This window comes from Cyprinus carpio, chromosome A2 (assembly GCF_018340385.1).
Source record: "Cyprinus carpio isolate SPL01 chromosome A2, ASM1834038v1, whole genome shotgun sequence".
Taxonomy (NCBI): Eukaryota; Metazoa; Chordata; class Actinopteri; order Cypriniformes; family Cyprinidae; genus Cyprinus; species Cyprinus carpio.
In genome coordinates, this window is record NC_056573.1 from 648988 (window position 1) to 674030 (window position 25043).

At 37.5% G+C, this 25043-nt stretch overlaps 2 protein-coding genes across 24 annotated transcripts in view; one reads left to right on the forward strand and one right to left on the reverse strand.

Annotated features, from left to right (window-relative positions):
* Positions 1 to 8110: 8110 nt before the first annotated feature.
* On the forward strand, positions 8111 to 8867 carry LOC109102555 (protein NCBP2AS2-like). Its single transcript, XM_019115937.2, has one exon. The coding sequence runs from the start codon at positions 8118 to 8120 to the stop codon at positions 8430 to 8432; it is 315 nt and encodes a 104-aa protein (XP_018971482.1). The 5' UTR covers positions 8111 to 8117; the 3' UTR covers positions 8433 to 8867.
* Positions 8868 to 9950: 1083 nt separating this feature from the next.
* Positions 9951 to 25043, reverse strand: part of LOC109052896 (discs large homolog 1-like protein) — a 112785-nt gene continuing 97692 nt past the window's right edge. For 13 of the 23 annotated variants that reach the window (XM_042768341.1, XM_042768369.1, XM_042768362.1 and 10 more), the window contains 11 exons: positions 24302 to 24416; positions 23476 to 23652; positions 23100 to 23166; positions 21177 to 21276; positions 19026 to 19067; positions 15496 to 15546; positions 15287 to 15388; positions 14325 to 14497; positions 13953 to 14062; positions 12858 to 12949; positions 9951 to 11587 (listed from right to left, as the gene is read on the reverse strand). In XM_042768341.1, the coding sequence (XP_042624275.1) occupies positions 11481 to 11587; positions 12858 to 12949; positions 13953 to 14062; positions 14325 to 14497; positions 15287 to 15388; positions 15496 to 15546; positions 19026 to 19067; positions 21177 to 21276; positions 23100 to 23166; positions 23476 to 23652; positions 24302 to 24416 (1136 nt within the window). In that variant the 3' untranslated portion in view covers positions 9951 to 11480. Of the gene's footprint in view, positions 11588 to 12857; positions 12950 to 13952; positions 14063 to 14324; positions 14498 to 15286; positions 15389 to 15495; positions 15547 to 19025; positions 19068 to 20887; positions 20922 to 21176; positions 21277 to 23099; positions 23167 to 23475; positions 23653 to 24301; positions 24417 to 25043 lie in introns of all 23 variants that reach the window. The other 10 variants (XM_042768348.1, XM_042768441.1, XM_042768469.1 and 7 more) reach the window with 3 other exon arrangements.

The window sequence follows — 25043 nt, forward strand, 5'->3', positions numbered from 1 at the left end:
ATAAAAGTTATTTAGCTCATTAAGGAAGGAGATGTCTGTGACTGTTGGAGTGGAGTTGCTTGTAGTCACTGATGACCTGGATGCCCTGCCACATGCGTCGGGGGTCAGAGTTGGAAAAGTGTTCCTCTACCTTTAGCTTGTAGCAGTACTTGGCCTTTTTGATTCTCCTCCTCAGGTTAGCCCTGGATTTGCTGTAGGCCTGAGCGTCATCTGATCTGAAGGCAGTGTTGCGGGCTTTCAGCAGAAGTTGCACCTCCTTGTTCATCCATGGCTTCTGATTAGGGTACTGTTTTTCTGTTGTAAAGCTGTCAATGGTGGTGTTGATGTAATCCTGTACAGTGGAGGTATAGATATCAATGTCTGTGTGAGAGCCACAGGCAGCCTGAGAAGCAAACATACTCCAGTCCATGTATTGAAATCTGTCCTGAAGTAAAGAGTCTGCTCCAGTTGGCCACACTTTGATGGTCCTCACTGATGGCTTCACACGGTTGATGAGAGGTGAATAGAAAGAAAGAAAGGTGATCAGACGCGATGTAAGCTCCATCAATGTTTGTGTAAACATGATCCAAAGTTTTGTCCCTCTAGTGTGGCAAGAAACATGCTGATGGAATTTTGGGAGCACTGTCTTTAATTTGGAGTGATTAAAATCACCCGCGACAATAAAAGCAGCCTCCGGGTGAGCAGTCTGTTGTTTACTAATGGCCGCATGCAGTTCGTTTATAGCAAGCTTAGCATTAGCATCCGGTGGAATATAGACTGCAGTTATAATGGTGGAAGTGAACTCCTGTGGCAGATAAAAAGTTCTACACTTAACCATTAGAAACTCTAGGTTAGCTAAGCAGTGTCTCCCAACAATGACAGTGTTCGTACACCAAGCTTTGTTAACATAAATGCACAATCCGCCGCCTCTGGTCTTGCCAGAGTCATCTGCTGTCCTATGTGCCTGGAGCGTGTAGCGTCCGGCTAGCTCAACAGCATTATTGGGTTCTGTGAAAACCATGATATTGCAATCCAAAAGTCTCTTTGTTTACCAGTGACCGCACAGTAGCAAGGAAAATGCTGGGTAAAGAGAGCCGGAGGAGTGTTAGCTTTAGCTTAGCTCTTAGACCTCCACGCTTCCCCCACCTTTGTTTACGATCTCGACGCTGTATGTGAGCACATCCGCCCTGCCGGGTAGAGTGCGTAGCCTCGGGTGTTCTAGAGATCTCAGGGATGAGTTGAGGATTGGTGATAAAACTGTTGGAAAAGTGCACACCAATATCCAAAAGCTCCTGTCGGGTGTAAGATGTTAAGGCAAAGCTGTTCAGTATGAACAGACCCAAGATGAGCAGGAAAAATACTGCAAAATTGCAAAAACTGGAGAGACGCTGAGCCTCGCGATGTGTACGCACCGCCATCTTGGTCAATGGTCCGTCATCCAACAAGAAATGTCTGTTAGACATGCTGAGATGCGAGCAGCTATCGTCGGATCAGCAGGATGGAATGAGGGGTAGAGTTGAGTGAAATCAGCATAGCAGTGGTATGAAAAGCCATGTTTCTGAATGACAGAACATAGTGATGCTATGTAGACAGAGAAAAGGAGTGGTCAAAGAACTGAGCCCTGAGCCCTGTCCAGGAGGTTGTTCTGTGTGAGAAAGGCAGAGCCTTGGTTGAACAACTCGTTCAAGTGTTTTTGCAATGAAAGGTAGAAAGGAAACTGGTCTGTAGTTCTCTAAAAGAGTTGGGTTAAGAGTGGGTTTCTTAAGACGTGGGGTAAAACAACCCTTTTAAAATTTGAAAAGGGAAAAACACCAGTGTGAAGGGATGTGTTAACGATGTGAGTGAGTACAGGTACAACGACAGGAGAAATGGCTTGAAGGAGATGAGATGAAAGTGCACAGGTTGTTAGGATTGTGCGGCCTACAGTGTGTGATGCGTGGTTTGCGAGTGGTAATGATAGTAGGGATCTAGAAACACATAGTAAGAACTGGTTTTATTTAATATTTTTTTAAATAATCCTTTAAGGCCTACAAGTGACAAATTAAAGTGTGGGAAGTTCAAGCATATTGAGCATATCATTTTTTTTTTTTGAGAATATCATAACATTAACATCATTCTGTGAAAAAAAGATTATCGACTGGAAGGAAGAAACAGTGTTGCTCAGTCAGTGCATTATCTGATAAGAGTGATTTCACTAAGCAAAATTTTGTTGTTAAGAACATTTAAATTTCTTTGTGTTGGTCCGAGGTGAAGCAGAGTGAGTGTTTCACTCACAGCAGAAAGTGCTATTGTTACAGTAAATGTGAAACCACAATGACATGCTGTATCTCCACATGGGGTTCATAGAGTTTAATGGAAAGGGAATGCGGATATGTGAATAAAGCTTTGTTCAGTGGTAAAATTATTTTTATATAAAGGTTTCCCTGTTTGGCTGTGGCAGCTGAAGTAGGCAGAAGTGCACATTAAGCATTCCGTCATACTCTGTCTTTGTTTTCCTCACACACACACACAAACTCGTTTTTTCACTCCCTATCCAGCCATGCCATCTGTTCATTAAACTATTGTGGCTTATTATTATTATCTTAATATTTTCAGTGTTCGCTGCAAATTTTCTTCAAGAGCAGTGTTAGCGGAGGCGAGTATCTATTACTGTTACTGTTATATACTGAGTATCACAGGTGAGTATCACTGTTACTGTTATACTGTATTTAATGCTAGGGATTTGAACAAACGCTTTACCCTTTAGCACATAACACGTCACGCACAATGGTAACTCAAACCTTGTTGAGGAGAGTATTCTATTACTTCAAGTGATCCGAAAGTGATATTTCACACTCATGTAGTTGTACAAACATATTTAGATACATTACATACACGTTTTAATAGAAATTACATTTAAGTATACTTTAGTTACCATAAATGCTTGTCAGAACACTTCAGAGACAATAGAAGTAATTTTGAAATTACATATTAATTAATTAATTAATTAATTAATTTTTAATTAAAAAACAACACTGTGTCCCATTGAATTTCATTGTATGGACAAAATGTATCTTCTTTTGTGCTCCACTCAAATCATCTGGTGGATATTTTCATAAAATGAGTGAAAAAAGGCCAAAGCCATTGTAATGCTGTATGGCATTGTAAAACCACAAATCATGTGCTGTAAGAGCACTGAGCATGAATTTGAAAACAGTGAAAGGAATGACTTTTACATAAACAGGTTATAATTTAAGGATAACTTCACAAGAACTGTTATGAGGTGAAAAACTAAAAATAAAGATGGAAGATAAACTTGGCTTCCGTCAATGCTAAAGAGGTACGTTCATTAATTCGGCCAACCTCAACATAAAAAGACACCCACAGAGATGATGCAATTCCCATTCGAAGTAAAGCATGCTTTGATGTGTGTGCGTCGTGCTGACAAAGTGTTTACAGAAGATACACTATCAGCTCTCTACAGACCAAGCTCACAAAGACAGCTTTTTATCAATTAAAGTGTGGTCCTCCAATGCAAAATGAATTGCTGTGTTCTGTTCACAGTAAATGCATTGCATTAAAAAAAAGACCTTGGCCTATCCACCTTTTTCCTACGACCCACGACCACTGATTGTATAAAAGCAGCATGACACTGTATAGAAGAAATTTGGGTGTAACTTCCGTTAAGCTGTAAACAATCAGTGAAAGCCTCGCTCTATGAACGCAAAATGTTTTTTTTTTTTAACTGGGTACAATGAGATGACATTATTCCATAACCATCAAACATTAAAATTACATCTAAAAGTGTAAACGCATAAACAAGGTATTCTCAACAGACCATGACACCAAAAGCACGATTTTTTCCACAGCAATAACAGATGGGTAAAATATCATTGCATTAAATTATCTGTATTATGCAGCGCTGCCAACTCTCACGCATTTGGCATGAGACACGCTTCCAGGCTCTGTCTCACGCTCTCCATGTAAATCTCACGCCAAATTGGCAGCTCCGTTTGCGATGTAAATAGTCTCATCTTTCAAATTTTGTAAGTTTTAATATGAAATTGAAACAATAAATACAGTTTTGGCGCACTTAATGTGGCGTAATGATGTGACTATGATGTCGCTTTGTGAGCAAAAACCCGGAAGCGAGTTAGCATTTTAACATTTCTGGTTCCATCCATAGACAGTAAAAGAAATGGACACAGCGACCCCATTGGAACTCAATTGAGACAAGTGAAGCCCGTTTTTAGCGATTTTTTAGAACTTCCGTTTCTGACGCGCAGACTCAAACTAAGCTTGATGACGTCAGCAACCTGTCTGACAGATGTAAATCTTCTAGTAGGTGTGCGTGCAAACTGCCATCGTTAATCTTGCAGAGACGGAGAGTTTGAGCGGGGAGTTCTTTGGCGTGAGTGAGCAGGAGTAAGTATTCTGTTTAATTATTTTGTATAGTATTTTAAAATGTAACGCCCAGTACGCCATATCTCTTGACGTCTCCCCGATTGCCTGCGAGCTTCTCCTCCTGTCTGTACGGTAATTTCTCTACTGTGCGACAGAGAGTCGAGTGGTTATGACGCAATCGTTAGCCTATTTTTACAAAAAACTGTTTCTACAGGGCCATAATGTAACATAGAAGGTAATGGAACCCTTTATACATTGTCGTGTATCTTTAGAAATTAATAATGGACAAATGGAGTCTTTAAACGCCTCAGATGTAAAAGTTATTCGCTGTCAAAGTGACGCAAAAATGAATGGGAGTCAATGGGATGCTAACGCAAGTGAAGTTCTGCTACAAGATGGCGGCACGCGGCCGACTTCAACTTCCGGTTGACTTCCTTGCCCCCTGGTTCCATCGTCCCAGAGTCGATGGGTCACCAATAGACTCCTGAAGAGCGTTTTTGAAGCTCAAAGTGTGCAGAGCGGGCCATCGCCATCTTGGCAGTGCGACTCTCCCAGATAATCGAAAATGGGCAAAAAGGCGGGAGGTGTTTGCTGAAGCCACGCCCACCTAGCGCGACGGCAGTGTCAGCAGTGGCAATCCACCTGTCACTCAAGTGGCCACGCCCTTAAGTATGCAGAACTTTAAGGCTTAATATAATTTAAACGGATGAGTTATAAAAAAAATTCACCCCCTCACAGTTGTCATGAAGGGCAAAATTAGCTATATAGACCAAAATCATTTTTTGAACCAGAATGTAAACAGGTTTTTTTTTTCTGCTGTAAAGTTGGGCATTTTAACATGGTTGCCGCTCGGTGAAATCCCTTAAACTTGAGTCTGTGGTTCACACAGGCTCAAGATATTTTCCACGTTTTATTCTACGAAATAAAACACACCAGTTACACCCCACTCGTGATTTTTTCAACTGATACGTTTTTTTTTTTTTTTTTTTTAAAAAGACGGTTGCTAACAAGTTGCTAAATGGGACTACATGGCGCCGTCGGAGACATTAAATGTCATCACGCCAAACTGTTTATTTAATTTACAGTATTTTCCAGTCGTAGAATAATTTGTAATACAATTACTTGTAAAATAACCAATTAATAGTTTCCCGCATTTTATATTGTTGGTCGATGATATTTTTTTTGTTATGCCCCGAAATGCAACACAAGTCTTCAGATGGAAGATACTTGTTTTATCGTTTTCCTACTGATGCACAGACTCTGGGTTCGTAAGGTAAACATATTATGATTATTCCATGTAAACCACATTTAATGGCTTAGTCACGGTGAAAGTGAAACTTTAACGATGCATAGTGCTTAAACCCACGTTAAATTTAAATGTTTACAACCACATGAAGCTTTTAGAAAGCATATGAGGATTTCCTAGAAGCAAGGATAAAATAAAATTTTGTGTACCCACCCTAAGCTGAAATGTGGCACTTTCACTAAAATAAGTTTAATCTTACCATATCCAAATACTCGCTTACACTGCTGTTATTTAATAGATTAAATGCACTAGAATTTTATTTAATAGTACATGGAGACACATTTTTAATTAAAATACCCATATTAATCAAGGATTTATTGACTTTTAATGCACCTTTTTTCGAAATGTACAGAAATAAGTGCTTTCATATGTCCTTTAATTATGATTATTTCATTTATTCACTATACTATTTATTATTAATGTCTCATTTCAGGTTTAGCTTGGCTCTAGTTTTGTATTTATTCCATTTGATATGAAAAGGTTCATGTAGCGTGGATTAAAATTCACATACAGAGTAAATCCTTTTCACTGAACATGTTAAAAATAAGTTTGAAAAAGTTGTGGTGGTGGTGAAGCTGAAGGCGAGTAATTCGGTGCTGTAATTCTTTTATAGCCTAAGTTTAGCTTTTAAGTTCTGGCGCTTTTATTTAGCCTTCAAAATTCATCAAAGTTATATTATTTTGTTTAGATTATCTTGATGGACAAAACGTGTAAATTACAACACTATGGTTGAACACAGTGTTTATTTTTTTGCGATAATCCAAAAGCCTATGGAAAAATCCTATAGGCTTTTTGTCGAGGGAACCAGTGTCAAGCTAACAGCTGATCCGCCTACAAAGTGACGTCATAGCTCCCCCACTCTATTGAAAAACAGAGTTGCGAAAAGCTTTGATCTTGCCGGCGTCGCCGCGCAGTCACGTGGTTCATGGAGCTCTCCAAACCAACCAGCGTTGACAATCCATTTGAATGGGTTTAAGTGGAGTATTTATTCTGTAGAGTGAGGAGAGGCAACATTAATATGGTTTTCTTGTGTTTAACCCTCAGGTATTGCTTACTGCTTAACTCTTTTTCAGTTAAATAAATGTTCTATATTTTAGTTCAATAATATTTATTTAACATTTTAAGGAGATCTTTTGGTACTAAATACTATTGTGTGCAATAATTATGTTCCATTAATGACTTAAAATATTTTTTTCAGGTATTTCTTTTACTTATATTATAATTAGTGTAGTATTTAAGGTTAAAATGGAGAAAGGGTTTTAAATTCCAATGCAAAGAGGACAATTAAAGTCATGCTGTGGTCAGAAAAAAAAAACAATTAATTTGTAATGCCACGGTTAACCCACTATAGGTACCTGTATGGCTCTTTACTAAATTGTATTTAGAATATTGCAGGTTATACCTACATACTTATTTTTAAGTTTTTCATTTGAAGAAATATTTAGACATGATTTAACACTGGATTTTTAAATGTGAAATTTAAAAAGTTAATACTTACAACCTTTTTTTTTAATGATACTTATACAAGTATACATAATGAATGCAAGCAAATACTGAATTTAACCTCGTTTAAAATGGTGCTAGAAAAGGCATTCAACTACATTCAACAAAAGATTTGTATCCCCTTTATGTACATTAACTGGACAGGCCTATGTCGTAAATTAAATCGGGACAACAGACCACAAATGGGCAGTAGCCTAGATGTTGTCCATTTTCATACGATTACAGCGGAATGCAAAGGGGGAAAAAAAGAGAAAATAATCACGAGGAAAAGAATGCAGCGATGGTGAAGAGTTCTTGCCATAGATAGGCTATTCTTGTTGTAACATGTCACGTTAAAATGCCAAGCGTTACATTATTGTCATGATAGTCTCAGCCTCAGACGTCACGCCCGCAGACCGCTGGCTCTCTGAAGGCTGGCTACGCGATATTGTCATGAGATCTGGAAATAAAACATGAAGGAAAATCGACAGCTCAATCAGTCAAATAGACGGATACGCTTTATTTGTAGGGCAACATTACTATTTGAAATGATTCGTTTCAGTCTTTTTTAAGTTCCTCAAACCACCCATAATTCAAAACGAAGTAGGCTCGTCAGGATTAATGTGGATAGTTTTGAATCAAAGTTCTAGTCACGATGCTGTTAAAGTAACGGTGAGATTGAGAGAACTATTTAAACATTATAAATATTTTTATAACAAAACCTGCACGGACACACTTAGAAACTTACTCCCCACGCCTGTAGAGGGCACTGTGATGTGTAAACCCCTTCAGTGATGCAAATCCTACTGCACCAGGTCGCATCGAAAAAGACCCGCTCAGTAGCGTGCAGAGTAGTCGATAGCGGGCCTGTGAAGGTAATTTATTATTTACTTAACAAAATCTATACCAAATGTAAACCTTATTCATTTGAGTGAAATCTAATATATGTATTTGTTACAGGGTCAAAATGGTGCTGCGGAGGCTTTTTTATGTTTTGATAAATAACGCTCAAGTGGTGGAGAAGCTCTCGGAGTCTCGACCCATCAGACGCGCGGCGCAGATCACGGCCTTTGCCATCACTAAAGCACAGATCGCCGGGAAAGAAGCCTCGACCAAGCTGCTCAGATCCGACACTGTTCGCCAGATACGCGACGAGACGTCAAAGATGCCCAGAAATGTGGAAGATTTCGGTCGGAGAGCTACTAGACTGCGGGACACGTTTGTGAAGGAGGTGAAAGAGGGCATGAGAGACGCCAACAGACAGATAAAAGACAGAAAGTGAATGACTTAACCTTATATTAATGGCGTTTTACGGTGCCATTTGTGAATATGAGGACAGCGTCATTAAAGACTCCGTTTAGAAAGTTAAACATGTAACACTGGAGGTTTATGGCACTCAATAAACTAAATTAATATCACTGTAAAGTCTGAAGAGTGCTGGTAATGATGCTTGGAAGTGCCTTGTTGTGAAATAAATGAAGGATTTGGGATTAGTTATGTCAACTTATTGACGACATTAAATGAAAACATTTTAAACGTACAATAATTTTATGATCTCCACGAGGACGAAGCGCGAGAGCTCCAGGTCAAAGCATGACGTGTATGTGACATAAGCATGATGTCTGACACATGATATCTTAAGCTTTGTTAAACCAAAGGTATAAATAAAAGTAAATGGAGTTTGTTACTATAGAATAAACGGTATTTCTCACAGTGAGACTTTGTTTTAAACTTTGACTTTCCATTCTCCCGTTTTTAGTTTTTACTCTGCAGCGAAAACGTGTTTCCATAATACATAAAGCAACTATTAAATACTGGAAGAATATTGTTAGACGTCCAACTGAATTTAATGTCAAAGAAATACATAAGTGGAGTGAAACGGTGTTTAAACCATTTGACAACATGGACATCTTAGAACACTTATCACAATAATCTTAAAAATCTAAAAACATAAAAAAAAAAAAAAAAAAAACCGTAAATTTCACAAATTTGATTTAATTGGTCAAGCTTTGGAACGTTTTACTGTTCTTCACTATATTTGTTTTACACAGAATTACAATTACGTGGTTGACAACGCTGTAAACTTTTTTTTTTCTCACCCAAAAATAAAAATTCCAACCCAAAATATTAACCAGAATAAAGTTTGACTATTTTAAGAGTTGACTATAATACATACGATTTGATTCATATGAAAACATGACAAACTTAACCATCAGTGGGGAGCAGCTGATCATACAAATTGATGTGAATCAGCCCAGGGCTCTCCAACTGGCCTCCTGCAGAGCTGCTCTCCTATAGACACACCTGCCTGTAATTTTCCGGTTACCTTGAACACCTTGATAAGCTGGTTCAGGTGTATTTGATTGCAGTCTGAGCTGAACTTTGCAGGACTACAGCTATCCAGGAGCAAGGTTGGACAGTCCTGAATTAGCAATCATGTAAAATAGTCATGAAATGTCATGAGAGTGTGTTGGGAAGTTCTGTCATCATTTACTCACCCTCATGTCGATTCAAACCTATAGTACTTACTTTTTTTATTTGAAATTAAAATATTCGGAAGAATGTTGGTAACCTAACAGTTTTAGTGACCATTGACTTCAATTATACAGTATGAATGTGTTCTCAAAAAATATTTTTAATGTTCCACAGGTTGAAAGTAAATCATACAGGTTTGGAATGATGTGAGGATGAGTAAATGATGACCGAATTTACAGCTAGACAGAATAATACGTGCAAGTGTCATCTTATAAATATACTTAAGCCCTCCATCTGAAGGAAGACTCACACCAGCACTGTGCTGTATGAGAAAGATTTTGTTTTATTTCTCTTGAATTAGCCATTCTCTTGTTCGTTTTGATCAATGGAATGAATCAGATCAGTAAGTTATTTACATGTTTCTTTTTTTCCAGTCCCAAAATGTCCCCAAAAAGCAGAGTTGGTGAGGTGGTAGAACAAGCAGTCTTAGTATACAAAACAATCATGTCGAGGGAAGAGCAGGCAAGACCCCCTCTCCAGGACGGGGTTAGAAAAAAGAAATCTCTGTGGACCTTCTAGCTGGACAACATCAGCCCTGCGGAGCTCCTCTTCCAGCCGAGATGGTTTGTGTCTGGGGGGGACGGGGGACACTTGTAGCACACTTGGAGCAGATGATGTTGAAGTGTTGGGCAGAGAGGAGGAAAAGACAGAACTAGCTTCAAATATTGTGTTAATCATCTGCTAGGCTCTGTTTTCTCCACATCCCCCTCACTGCCCTGCATCTTATCATTTGTTTCAGTTTAGGAAAATAAAGGGTGGTAAATATATTCATACTATTTCTTTTTTTTTTTAATCCCTTGCTCTAATATACATTTTACGATGTCAAGAAAATAACTCCCATCATAATAGTGCTGAAGTAAAGCTCAATATAGACTTTTATTATAACAAAATAGGCAGTATATGGAGGGTTAAATATCTGTTAAGATCTCATTGTATAATAAATTTCTTCCACATATGCAGTGACATTTTATTGCCTCTTAAAAATATCAGTTTCTTATAAATGGCAGACTTTCCTAAATGTAAATCAAAGTGTTGAAAACACGTACTCTGTAAGACACTGTTGTAGACTCTGACATTCTAACAGTGATGGCACACGTCTCACACCTGTGCTGCGGGACATCATCGAAACACAATGGCTCCATAACGCAGACAATCAGAATGAAGAGAATAAGCATGCCCATACAACAGTCAAATGAGAAGTAAAAGAAGTAAATCAACAACAAAGAATGTGTGGAACATACAGGACTGTGGTGGAAATGAACAATGAGAAAGAAGGGCAGAAGAACACCTGGTCTTAGAAGCTACAACGTGCAAAGTTTTGTTTCTCTCACCATTTTAATGAATCCGATGCCTGAGACATGAGCTCCATGTTACCATTTACACAAAAAAAACATAAAACGGGTAAAATGAAAGAGACGTGTGCCAGGAAATCCAGATCGCTGTTTTTGTCCTTACAAAGTAACCTCCCTTAAACATTAAGGAACTGTACCGTTTCCAAACCCCTGGTAAACAGATGCTGGTCTGGCATAGTTTTGCTTTCTGTAAGCATGGAAGCAGTAAAGATCTGATGAGGACAGATCATCTTCTCTTGAAATAGCTACTGAGGAACTAGAAGTAGGAGATGAAGATATAGGACTGAACAGAGATTGAAGTATGCTGGATTACGGAATTAATCTGTTGAGTGAATTCTGCCATCTGCAGAAGCCCAACTGAGATTACCAAAAAGAAAAAAAAAAATACAGAATCAATAAATAAACCAGGCAGAGAAAGAGGGATGATAAACTCCTGAAGGCGTTCATAGTTTCTCCTTGGACTGTACCCATATGTATGGCCCAGACTGTTCCTCAATAATCTGTTTGACTAGATCGTAGATCTCTTCCAAAGTGTCCCCTTGAACAACAGCTGCAATGCAGAGATGATCACAGTCAGCTGACAGCAGTGACAAGAATAAAACACCTAATAAATTTAGAACACACACTGCCAGCAGTCATAAACACAACCCAAGATTTCATCTTTTAAATTATGGTTTGCAAATGCAAATACAAAATATATTATATTCAATCTTTCTATCTGTATTGTTTATCCTTATGATTTTTCATTCAGAAAAATTCAAATTGTCCAGCCATCATTCCCTGTTTCAAGGGAGTATAAATATGAGGTAACACAAAGGTCAAATTCCCTTAATCATCCATCACAATGAGCAAAACCAAAGAAATTGTTCTGATGTGCAGCAAAAAAATGTTGAGCTTCACAAAATAGAAACTAAGACAAGTCACCTTTATTTCCTTAGTGCTCTATACAATACAGACTGTCTCAAAGCAGCTTCACAGAGATAAACAGGAAATAGCAGAAGCAATTATGGAAACTTGGCTTTGTAAAACAGCTCTAAAAGTAGTTTCATTATTTAGCTCAAGACAGTTCAGATCAAATTCAGTCTGAAGTTAATTGATTAGCTATTGGCAGTTCTACAATAAGCAAAAATGTTGTTAGTTCAAAAATGAAGAAGTTCCAATCAACTGGAGATGTTAAAAATCATCCCAGAAGTGGACATGTGTTTATGTTGTGGATAGATTCAGCCATCACCAAATGATTTTTTTTTTATATATGTTTTGAATAAAAGACCAAAAGGATAAACACTGCAGATCTCACCTACGATTAGTCAGATGAAACCAAAAAGGTTTAGAAAAAATCTAAACCTGACTGCTTCTGCTGGAACTTAAAACAAGACAGTGTTCCACAGTCAGATGAAACCAAAAAGGTTTAGAAAAAATCTAAAAACCTGACTGCTTCTGCTAGAAATCTTGTAATTGGTTGGATGGTTGGTTCATCAATCAGGACAAGGGTCCAAAACAAAAAAATCAAAATCAACATAAAAATGGGACACTGAACACAAAATGAAGATTCTGCCATGGCCAAATGATTTTTTTTTTATATATGTTTTGAATAAAAGACCAAAAGGATAAACACTGCAGATCTTTCACAGCCTTCTTTGCTCAAATTTACCAACTCTCTCTCTCTCAAATTACATTCATATTACATTCGATCAGTTTGTGTTTCCTTTGTTACCCCGACCTCATCATTGCTACATATATAATGTATTGTAAAATCAGAAATTTGAGTGGGGGTTAGCTGTTGTCTTGATGCCTATATGAGAGTCACAGAAAGAACAGACCTGTGAAGTGCTCCATGAACTCCTGTTCCAGCTTCATGGCTCTGTCGTATGTCTTCCTGCCTTGTTCCTCTGTCAGTCTTTTATTCATCTCCCTGAGGAGAGAGCAAACAGCATTACAGCACTGTTATATAAATACAGTGCTTGCAGACAGAAAAAAAACTTTTATACATTAGTGATCCTTGCATACTAAACTATTTTGAGAAATAAATAGATTTAACTGTGCTCCTAAGAGTTTGACTGGGTACTGTTTACAACATATGACAGAATGACAAATACGGTAGAGTGGAAGACTTCAATAGATATCCCACCTATTCCATCAGCATTATGAAAATTAGGGATGCATGATAAATATCGGCATGATATTAATGCGCATCTCGTCTGTCAAGCCGTTTCTGTAATCAGCGGTAAATCTTTACACGTGCGTGCTTTTACATGTAGCAGCATTTACTACACAGAGCCGTTGTTCACTGACAAGCTGGGCAAAACATTCGCAAAATATGATCGTGGTTTTGCGCAGCTTGTCAGTGAACAACAGCTCTGTGTAGTAAATGCTGCTCCATTTGAAAGCATGCACATGTAAAGATTTACCACTGATTACAGAACCGGCTTTACTGACGAGATGCACATTAATATTGTGCCGATATTTATCGTGCATCCCTTATGAAAATGTATTAAGGCCTATTCACACCAAGGATGATAACTATAAAGATACCGATAAAGATATAGTAAAAATAGTTCTCAATATTAAAGAACAGCAGAGTTCACCCCACAACTATGACGAGAAATGCACAGAGAAACTATATCATTGGAATCACTTTCAGAGTGATTTGTTTTTCCAGCTGATGAACGATAAAATCATTGACAGCCAATCAGAATCAATCCTGCAGTAATACGCTCGTGAATTTAAAGCAGCAAATGCACGTGCGCTTAGAATAAACAAACGATATCGTTCGCTGGTGTGGACACTAATATCGTTATCTTTCTAGTTATCGTTTTTGGTGTGAACGGGCCTTAAGTCAGCGTGAGAGCATGAGATTATTAATAGACAATGATCTTCTTTGTAAATGCTAGTCTGATTCCTTGTCTTTTACTCACATGATGTTCTCCACTGATTTTGGTTTGATGAAAATAGCGATGGGGTAAAGCACAGCCACTTGCAGTCTCTTTATGGCATTGCCTGATACATCTAGAATGCAATGTTTGCCCTGAGGAGAGCACCAAAGACAAGGTTTCCATATAGTAAACAATAAGGATGCATGGTATGCATTATAGTCCTGTGTTGTTAGCAGTTGTGCAGGTGTATCGGGCATAGCGTGCCTATTTCTCCAGAAACAATGCTAAGTTCCATTCCTCAATAACACCTTATGTAAACATTGTGCATTGTGTTCCTGGTAAATGTAATGTATGTATATTTAGTGATGGTAATAAAAGACACTTCTTATGGTGAGAAATAAATCTGTATCCCACCTTTTCCGCCACCTCTCTGACAGACTGCACACTGGTGCCATACAGGTGATTGTTGTACTGGCCTGCCTCGATAAACTTGTGCTCCTGTATATCTCTCTCCATCTGCTCTCTGGACACAACAAAGTGGTAGTCTCTCCCATCCACCTCATAATCTCGCTTCGGCCTTGTTGTATCTGAGACAGAGAGCAGCATATGCTCCAGGCTTAATTTCTGTACTAAACCCATGGTTGTAGTAGAATTACTAAATTTAGTTTACAAGTGTTTGCAGATTTGTAGTTTCAAATACAATATGTATATGTACATTTGAACAAATGTATAAAGCATGAAATCCTGAAAGGTGCTGTATCTAAATTTATTCTGTGCAGCAATATTCAAGGACCGGTGACTTTTTGCTCAATAAGGATTAGGAGTTTTTTTGAAAGTATTTTTACTCACAATATCTACCCAAGTTTGACAACTAGAAAACTGAATATCTGGATTCAGCTTATTTTAATGCTTGTTTTGGTTTATTTTAAATCTTTTTAAGTGGTATTTTGCTTTGGTCATTTGGTTAAGAACCTCTGACTTTTTTGTAAGCTTTATCAGTACATAGGATTTCCTATCTACTATCAGCTTACATGCATACAAACCTGCTTGTTTGAACATATAAAATTCTAAAATATTGGAACTGTGAAATTTTTTTATATAAAGAGAACCTAAATAATCTCACTAAACCATATGTTCAAATTCATTGTGCAGCCCTATAAAAAAGAAAACTATAAATAAACACATATATGTGTGTGTGTGTGTGTGTGTGTGTGTGTGTGTCGGACAAAGAAATTATCTATAAAATAATAAATATATATATATAGAATATAATATATATATATATAGATATATATATATATAGGTTGTGTGTGTGTGTGTGTGTGTGTGTGTGTGTGTGTCCCATCATGTTATCTAATTAGTGTACAGATACTTACGAGGAACACAGGAACCAAATTTGTCAGGGAACTCTGAGATCAGGTCATCGTTTACTCTGTCTTTCATCGGACCCAAAATAATCACTGGTCGTGAGTAGTTCACTGTGGAAAGACCATTCATGAAATCAGTCACATTCTCCTAAAAAGAATCACTGATGTGAAATCTCATGGGTTAATGTTGCTGATACAGACAATCATTAGCATTTTACCTTCCTGCTGACAGACTGGCTCATAAGACAACAGATATTCCTCTTGACCACCTAAGATATGAACACACACATACAGTTAAGCTTGGAGGAAAAAAAAATACACATACACACATATATATATATATATATATATATATATATATATATATATATACTATATATATATATATATATATATATATGTCTTCTTGTACAATTCATCATTTTATGTTATTGCTGTTATCAAATACAGTCAAGCATATTAAGATCCTGAAATCGATGCAATGTTTTCTGCTCATGCATTATTATTATATTGTGTGAAATTGCAGAGACAGCTACGTGAGATCCCCTTGTGGCCACTAGAGGTCCTGTATGCCACACAAATGAATAGTGAAAAGCAATGGAGTCCTCCGTCATGGTTGCTATGAGATTGTCATGATGATTAAAGTGGAGCTCTTTTTGTGGATCTCAGTAGGTCTGTCTGACTGCCTCCGTGTGCACTATGAGTTAGAGGCAGATACATGCTGTAAATTAATGAACATTGTTCTTCAAAGTTAAGGGCAGAATTCCTAATGGCCTGTGACATGCTAGTGCTGTTTATTGCATCAAAGTGTAGCATACTGTGTACTTAAAATACAAAATATTAAGCATTTATTCCAAAGCAATGGAATTAACTGCCTGTCTTGTTAGTTATTCACATATATGAGAGATCACAAAGGAAAAGTATGCATTGCTGTCATAGCTATATAATTTCTTTTCAAGTAATCAAAATTTATTTATTAAAAAATGTATTAAAGCATATACAGTGGTGTGAAAAATTGTTGGCCTCCTTCCTGATTTCTTATTTTTTTGCATGTTTGTCACACTTTGATGTTTCAGATCATCTAACAAATTTACATATTATTCAAAGATAACACAAGTGAACACAACATACAGTTTTTAAATGAAGGTTTTTATTAAGGGAAAACAAAATCCAAAACTACATGGCCCTGTGTGAAAAAGTGTTTGCCCCCTGAACCTAATAACTGGTTGGGCCACCCTTAGCAGCAACAACTGCAATCAAGCGTTTGCGATAACTTGCACTGAGTCTGTTACAGCGCTGTGGAGGAATTTTGGTCCACTCATCTATGTAGAATTGTTGTAATTCAGCCACACAGTGTCTTCGAGCATGAACCGCCTTTTTATGGTCATGCCACAATCATCTAATAGGAATCAGGATTTTGACTAGGTCCAGGTCTTCACTTTGACTAGGCCACTCTGGACTGGTGTCTCCGTTGTCAGGATTTTTTGGTAACCCAAGTTCGCTTCAGCAGAATTCATGTGGCCGGACAATCCCTTCAGGATTTATAACAGCAGAATTAATGGTTCCATTTATCACAGCAAGTCTTCCAGGTCCTGAAGCAGCAAAACAGCCCCAGACCATCACACTACCATCACCATATTTTACTGTATGTTGTTCTTTTTCTGAAATGCGGTGTTACTTTTACGCCAGACGTAATAGGACACACACCTTCCAAAAAGTTCAACTTTTGTCTCGTCAGTCAACAGAGTATTTTCCCAAAAGTCTTGGGGATCATCGAGATGTTTTCTGGCAAAACTGAGACAGCCTTTATGTTCTTTTTGCTCAGCAGTGGTTTTCGTCTTGGAACTCAGCCATGCAGACCATTTTTGCCCAGTCTCTTTCTTATGGTGGAGTCATGAACACTGACATTAACTGAGGCAAGTGAGGCCTGCAGTTCTTTGGTTGTTGTTGTGGGGTCTTTTGTGACCTCTTGGATGAGTCGTTGCTGTGTTTTGGGGTAATTCTGGTCGGCCGGCCACTCCTGGGAAGGTTCTCCACTGTTCCATGTTTTTGTCATTTGTGAATTATGGCTCTCACTGAGGATCGCTTGAGTCCCAAAACTTTAGAAATGGCTTTATAACCTTTTTCAGACTGATAGATCTCAATTACTTTCTTTCTCATTTGTTTCTGAATTTCTTTATATCTCAGCATGATGTCTAGCTTTTGAGGATCTTTTGGTCTACTTCACTTTGTCAGGCAGGTCCTATTTAATAGATTTCTTGATTGCGAACAGGTGTGGCAGTAATCAGGCCTGTGTGTGGCTAGAGAAACTGAACTCAGGTGTGATAAACCACAGTTTTAACAGGGGGGCAAACACTTCTTCACACAGGGACATGTAGTTATGGATTTTGTTTTCCCTTAATAATAAAAAACCTTCATTTAAAAACTGCATGTTGTGTTTACTAGTGTTATCTTTAACTAATATTTAAACTTGTTTGATGATTTGATGAAACATTAAAGTGTGACAAACATGCAAAAAAATAAGAAATCGGGAATCAGAAATTCCCACCACTGTAAATATAAAAATAAATAGCTACAAAATTAAATGTATTTATTTATTTAATTTAACACAACTGTTCAACAGTTTGGGGTCAGTAAGTCTCTTATGTTCACTAAGGCTGCATTTATTTGATTAAAAATACAGTAGTATAACAATCACAATAATATTGTGAAATATTACAATTTAAAAAGTTCTTTATATTTTAAAATGTAATTTACTCCTGTGATAGCACAGCTGTATTTTCAGCAGCCATTTCTCTCTCTTCAGTGTCACATGATCCTTCAGAAATCAATCTGACATGCTGATTTGATGTTCAAGTGATATATCTTAAAGTTGAAAACTGTTGAGCTGCTTTTTTTTTTTTTGTGTAAACCAAAATACATTTTTAATGAGTTTTGTTTCAATTAATGTGTCCTTGTTGAAGAAAAGCATTCAAGCATTCTTACTGAAAAAAAAAAAAAATTAAATAAAAATCTTAGTGACCCCAAATATAATAACTAAAAATATAATAATTAAAAATAAAATAATAACCAATTTTTAATTGTTAATGTTTGCATTTACATAATTTCCAACTGTAAGTGGACAAAAATGTTAATCCCACAGAATGAGGTCTTTTGTGCCTTTGGCGCAGTTTCATTCACAATCCCATTTTGATATGACACAAAGTGTACCGTACCATGCAGTAGCTGGTAATGCCCTGCACTAATGCACAGTCTGGACTGCTGATCACAGTGGTGTGTAATATCTGGCCCCCATGAGACATATAGTAATATCTGGCTTTGGCTTTGATATAGCACCACTGTGACTCTGACTGTCTCTGACAGAGAGAGGGCAAGGGCTGGGAAATGATGGGGTGGGTGCACTGTTGCTATGGAGACTGAGCCAGGGGCTGGCAGAGGGCTCACTGATTGATTTTGGTATTGTATCTGTGTGGTTTCTGGAACATTACCCAGCCTCTCTCGCTGCAGTGCTGCTCAGTTGAGGGGGGCAGTAGGCAATGTTAACTCTTGAAAAATCCACAATAGCATTGCTTTGTAATTAATTAACATTGGTAATTCATTTATTTTTATGTTGCATTATGAAATGGATCTCCCATACACATTAATGCATAGCAGAAAGGACAGGAGAGAGAATAACAGTGTTAAATGTGTGAGGAAAAAAAGCAGACGAGAAAGACGGATGAAGGGCATAATGGAAGGAAGAACTTACGGTAACTACTCTCACTATCACTGGCATTAGAGGTCATGTGCTCTGAAATCATAACAGAGGTGGAACGGATGATGAAAACCAAGAATAGGAGCAGATTATGATGCTTGAGATGACTCAAAAATACTCGTCCTGAGTCTCACCATAGTGGAGAAATACTCACACCACTAAAGGACATAGTACATCTTCTGAGACCCCATGAAATGAGTTTTATCTGGTAGTTTTGAGGTCATATGCTACTGTACTCTTAATAGTTGACAAAGTTAACAAGCACAGGTCATAGTAAAATAAATAATAATTCCAAATAAGTCACATTTACATAATTTCACATTATTATGGTTTAATTCTGCTTTCTAAAGCCTGGTCAGAATTCAAGACATTAATCACAATTTTCTTCTACTATCAGCCATTGATTCATTTATCTCTTCATGTTGTACATCTAAAAGTACTCTAACGCAATGTTAATTTAACAGAACATAAATATTTCCTCAGCTATTTTCAGCTAGTTTTTTATTTTTCAATATATAAAGAGGTATGTGTTATCAAACATGTTTAAAAATGACTGAACTAGCAGATTTACAGATAAAAAATGTTAAAGGGAATGTCCAAAAATGAAATTTCTGTTGTCATTTATTTACTTGTTCCAAACCCATAATTTCATTCACTATTGGAACACAAAGGAAGATATTTTTAATATTTTGTCCATTCTTTCAATGTCTAAGCGACCACAATTTTGAAGCTTCAAAAAGTTCATAAAGACACTGTGAAGGTAATCCAAATGAATCAAGCAGTTTAATCCAAGTATTTTATAGAGACAGACTTGCTTCATATGATGAACAGAACAAAATAAAATAACATAAAATAAAAGCCTAAATTAAATCTCTTCATCATATAAAGCAGGGATCTCAAACCCTGCTTTTAGAAAGCTACCTTCATGCAGAGTTCAGCTCCAACCCTAATAATAAACCTGAACCAGGTAATCAAGGTCTTCAAGATAACTTGAAAATTACAGGCAGTTGTGTTGGAGCAGGGTTGGAACTGAAGTCTGCAGCCCGCAGTTGGAGACCCCTGAAATAAAGTGATCGTGTCTCTCCAGAAGACTAGATTTAAAAAATAAAATATTATTTATTTTTGGTTCAAAGATGAAAGTCTTGTGGGTTTGGAATGACATGAGGGTATGTAAATGACAGAATTTTCATTTTTGGGTGAACTAACTCTTTAAGTATTTATCTTCCAGCAAAAGACCACTCATCTTGCATACAAAGATGCATTCCAAGTTTTGTGCAAAAAAATGGTCTCTAGATTGAGACTGCCCCCTCAATCTCACATTAAGAATACAACCACCAACCAGAAACAGCAAACAGCAAGTCATGGTTTGTTTTCGGCCACACTCGTATTTAATTTCCTTTCCCAAAAATAATTTAGTTACAAAGTATTTGGAATTTATTTTTGAAGGTGTCTTCGATGCTATTGCCCATATTAGTGTGATTTGATGAAGTCAATACGAAAAATGTCAACCAGAAGAGAACTGCATTTGCCATTACAAGGGACCTTTGAGGAGTTGACAGTAAACTGTAATTAGATAATAGTTGACTATCTAGTGTATGACGGCAAATAAATATCAAATTAATAGATTATTTTTTCATCAAGGGATAAAATATGCAGGTACGGAATGAGAGGAGATTCCACAATGAGACAGAAAGTAAAAAAACAGTTAACCTCCACCATCAACAGCAGAAATAGAAACTGTTTGTCTGGTACTGTATGAATTATGAGAGTGAGGAATGAGATATGTGAGAGGAAGAGAGATAGAGTGGAAGTCTGGTCCAGAGGTGACCGAGTGGGCATCTTCATGGGAGACTTACTCTGGCCTTTGGATAGCATGTCATCTGGGTTGTCCTGTGGATCGGTCAGGAAGGGAGCAACAAGAGAGACAACAACCACAAGAGTACAAGGGTTACTGAGACACTCTAAGGCCTGGTCCAGCCACTGAACACAGCAGGCACCAAGCTGTGTCTGTCCACTGGTGTTGCTATATCTACAGTAGGCTCTGATGTCTGCTGTGTCCAGTCGAGCAGTGCCCACCTCTGTCCTTATGACCTGCTGCCCTATTCTTGCCCAGCATTGCGCTGAAGTGCTGATTTCTGTACTTACGGTCCACATCGCTTGTTTCCTGCTCACTCGCCTCCTTGTTCTTGTAGAAAGGGAACTTGCGGGAAAACAGATTCTTTTTACGCTTGTCATTGAGGGACTGCTGAGGAAGAGAAGGAAGGGGAGGGCAAAAGAAAAGAAGGGAAGGGGAAGAGGGCCGTCTAATGTCTATATGGAAAAAATAAAGGATGATTGTTCTGCTTTTGACTTTGTGGACCTCTGATGGCTTAATCAAATCCCACTGACACAATTTCGTTTTATAGATGTTCACTTAATTAATGGAGGATGTCACAAAGTCAGAATTGTATATGATATGCATGAAGAACTGAAGTGGACAAATAAATGGATTTGAGTCATAGACTCAAAAAACAGCAAGCAGCAGGGAATCTCAAACACGAGAAGCAGACGTACAGATTTGCATGCAGTGGGTAAGCAGCATTGTGAGTGTGCCAGAAGCATGTGGAGGCCTATAACTGCTTTGGCTGTGGCTGGTTTTCTTATCAGCAGCGACATGCAACAAAACAAAAAGCATGCTGGCCTGATTTCCTTTACTTTCATTCAAGGGCAGGCGAATATAGTATGAAATACTTTGCTGTGAAAACAGCCTGTATGTAAAATTATTTAAGCATTACTGTATGGCAATTTTCTTCGGCAGTGATGCAGCACCAGGACTACAGGTGCATTTCCATTCTTATGCAGTGATCAGTTATAAGCCTGGCTGGTTTACACTGCAGCACTATGGATTATCGGAGAGCGCTGAACGGTAGGTAAAAAGAGAAATGTGTGAAGATGAAGGACAAGGAGAGGTGAGGTGTGGCATACAGAAGATGAGCAGTCCAACATCAATGGCAAGCGTATTTGTCCTTTGTTTTCCTTTCATGCATGTTTTCTCGGGCTGTTAGATAATCTGGTGTTTTGACTTCTATGCCTCATAAATGAGTTACAGATGTATAATAGTACTGTTATATGTGTTATATAACATATAGCCATTTTTTGGGCCTGCGACACTTGCAGCTACGCATGCTGTTAATTTTGATTGTACCATTCATTTGGCAGACTGATTAGTATCGGAGTATTACATTCCACTGAATGCACTGACTGAGCATTATTAATTGTGAGTTAATATCAAATGGTCAAACTTTCACAGAGGTAGGAACATTAGCAAATACTAATTTGTAAAGCAATCTGAAATGCATTTCAAAGTCATTCTAGATACACAGTAAAAGCAACATAAGAGCTTTGTTCCAATCCTTAGTGAGTTGCCAAGTATGATACTCCTGATGAAAAGGTTGTTCCATAAGGAAGGAAGGAAGCAAGCGCAGCATATTAAAATGCTGCTTTCTAGGATTCCACGTTTTGGACAAAATCTAAGGCAACATGCCAATGTAATTAATCAAATGGCTGGGGTCAGTAGGATTTTTTTCTTTATTTATTGAAAGAAATTACCATCTTTATTAGTGAGGATGCATTAAATTATAATTTATAATGTTACTTAATATTTCTATTTCAACAAATGCTATATTCATTAAAAATAATCCTTATAAGTGTCATAATATTTATTACAAATTAAGCAGCACATCTGTTTTCTACATTTATAATTAAAAGAAATCTGAAAAATGATTTCTGAAGAATCATGTGACATTGAAGTTTGGAGTAATGGCAGAGGAATAAATTACATTTTAAAATAATTAAAACAGAAAAAGCTAACAACTTTAAACCCAAATTTACTCAGCATTTTTGTGTTTGCATGACATGGGGGCTGTCAGTGCAAAGTGTTGCAAATCAGTTACTTACGAGGCTCCAATTCAGTCAGGATGTGGTCTTAAATGACATGTAGGCAGTAGGCAGCAAAGCAACTCACTTGGTTTTGGAACAGAGTATTGTTCAAATCTTTCTAGGTATGCATGTAAGAAAAGGTTCACTCACCCCTTTGTCTCGTGATTTGGAGTTGAACTTAACTGTCTTTAACCTCGCTCTCTCCTTCTTCTCCACTCTTGAGAGAAAACATAAGGATCTCATATTACAATAGCTGTTATTCAAAATCAATCAGTTATGCTGCATTTAAAGCTCCTTCATCTGAACATCTCTAAGATATGCACATCAGCTAAGCATACACGATGACAAACTCGGGTCCGGTCAAAAAATTCTGGAAGACTTTGGTGGAATAGTGCTGGGGGACCTATTTTTACTATTTAATACAAACACAAAGGTCAGCATGACCTACATCCAAGGAAACCTACCAGCCTAAATGTATCTGCAAATAATAATTATATTTGTAATTTTATAAGCTTCAATCTTTCACCTTCTCTTGCTGGGAATTACGCCCATTTCCTCCGCCTCTCCTTGAGGAGTGACTTGCCGTGCCTGCCACCACTCATCATCAGATGCATTCACCACGTGCAGTATGTCTCCGAATTTGAAGTTCAGGCCCTGGCTGGGCAGCCCAGAATCCTTAGTTTTATCATAATCAAACAGTGCCCTGCAGAAAACAGTCAAAGTAAGACCAAAGGAAAATACCAGACTAGATACTTCCTCTTTTAGCTGAGAGCATATGGTAAAGTCTGACCACAAGCTTTAAAAATTGCTAAACCATTTCAACAGATGTGTGTAAACTGCAAATGTAAGATATCTTATTCCGAATATATGATTTAGCAAAAAAAAAAAAAAAAAAAACAGTATTGGCATGAAATGGAAATTGTAATAGTCTATTCTTCCATACAGTGATGTATATCCAAGTGAAACAGCTTCTTGAACAAGAAAAAACAATAAAGAATGTAGGGCTTCATCCATCAGGAATTGACTGGACAGTTGAATCGTTGTTGTTAGCTAATTGCTGTGATCTCATGTGAGTGACAGGTTGCTGGAGGGGAGGTTTTATTGCCCAGCCCTTGCACCGGTGCACAGATAATCAGAAAAGACATGTCATTGCGAGAGGGAGGGGAAGTTAGTATTTTTGATTTTACAAGGGAACATGATAAACATTAAAAATAATAATAGTTCACTGTAAATTATTTATAATAAACACTGAAATATTCCATAAAAATATGAATTGTCAGTTTTGATTTCATAGTGACTTTACATGCAGTTTTCCAGTTCCTTGTAGAATATTGTAGATATTTGTCTTGTACCTGACATATAGTGATCTCTTCTGACTGGTCCTCAGGGACCCTGAGCCTGAGCTGATGCTGCTGTTCATCATCTGCTCTCTTAGGTCATGGATCTTGGCTTCAAATCGGCTGTACTCTGAAACACAAGGCCACAAATATCACTACTGCACATTTCCCAGAATGCTGCTGTTGAATGCCCTCATAAAACATTGTGTGTATGAGGGAATGAAAGACTCAAGTAAAAAGAGTGTTGCTGCATATTTGTGCATAAAAAAACAATGTTATCAATAAAACACATTATCAAAGCTATACAAATATTCACACAAATAGCTTTGTCATCATACTAAGTAGCAATTGGACACCAATTCGTGCTCTATCACGGAAGCCTTGTTTTTCAGTCTTTTCTAAAATGATCACAGGATATATTGCCACACAAATGTAAATAATGCAGAACAACCATTGACTCTAAGAAGAAATTCAAACTTTGTCAGGATCAGTACTTTAAAATGTGTGTCTATTTGCTGTTAAAAGCAAATCTTATTTAAAAAAAAAAAAAAAAAAAAAAAAAAGATTATCAAGGGGAGTGAAAGACAAAGCATCAGAAATGTACCATCATTGTTAAGAGTATAATAACGGTCTGTAGGACAGCTTGAACAGTCAGACCTGGATGACTAAATATCCAAATCGAATTTTTATGAGTTCTATTTAAGACCTGACTTAATGGCACAAAGAAGTCAATAGAAGTCTACAAAACAGGAGTATT

Coding starts and splice junctions, on each gene's coding strand:
- LOC109102555 (XM_019115937.2), top strand. CDS start 8,118: ATGGTGCTGCGGAGGCTTTTTTATGTTTTGATAAATAACGCTCAAGTG.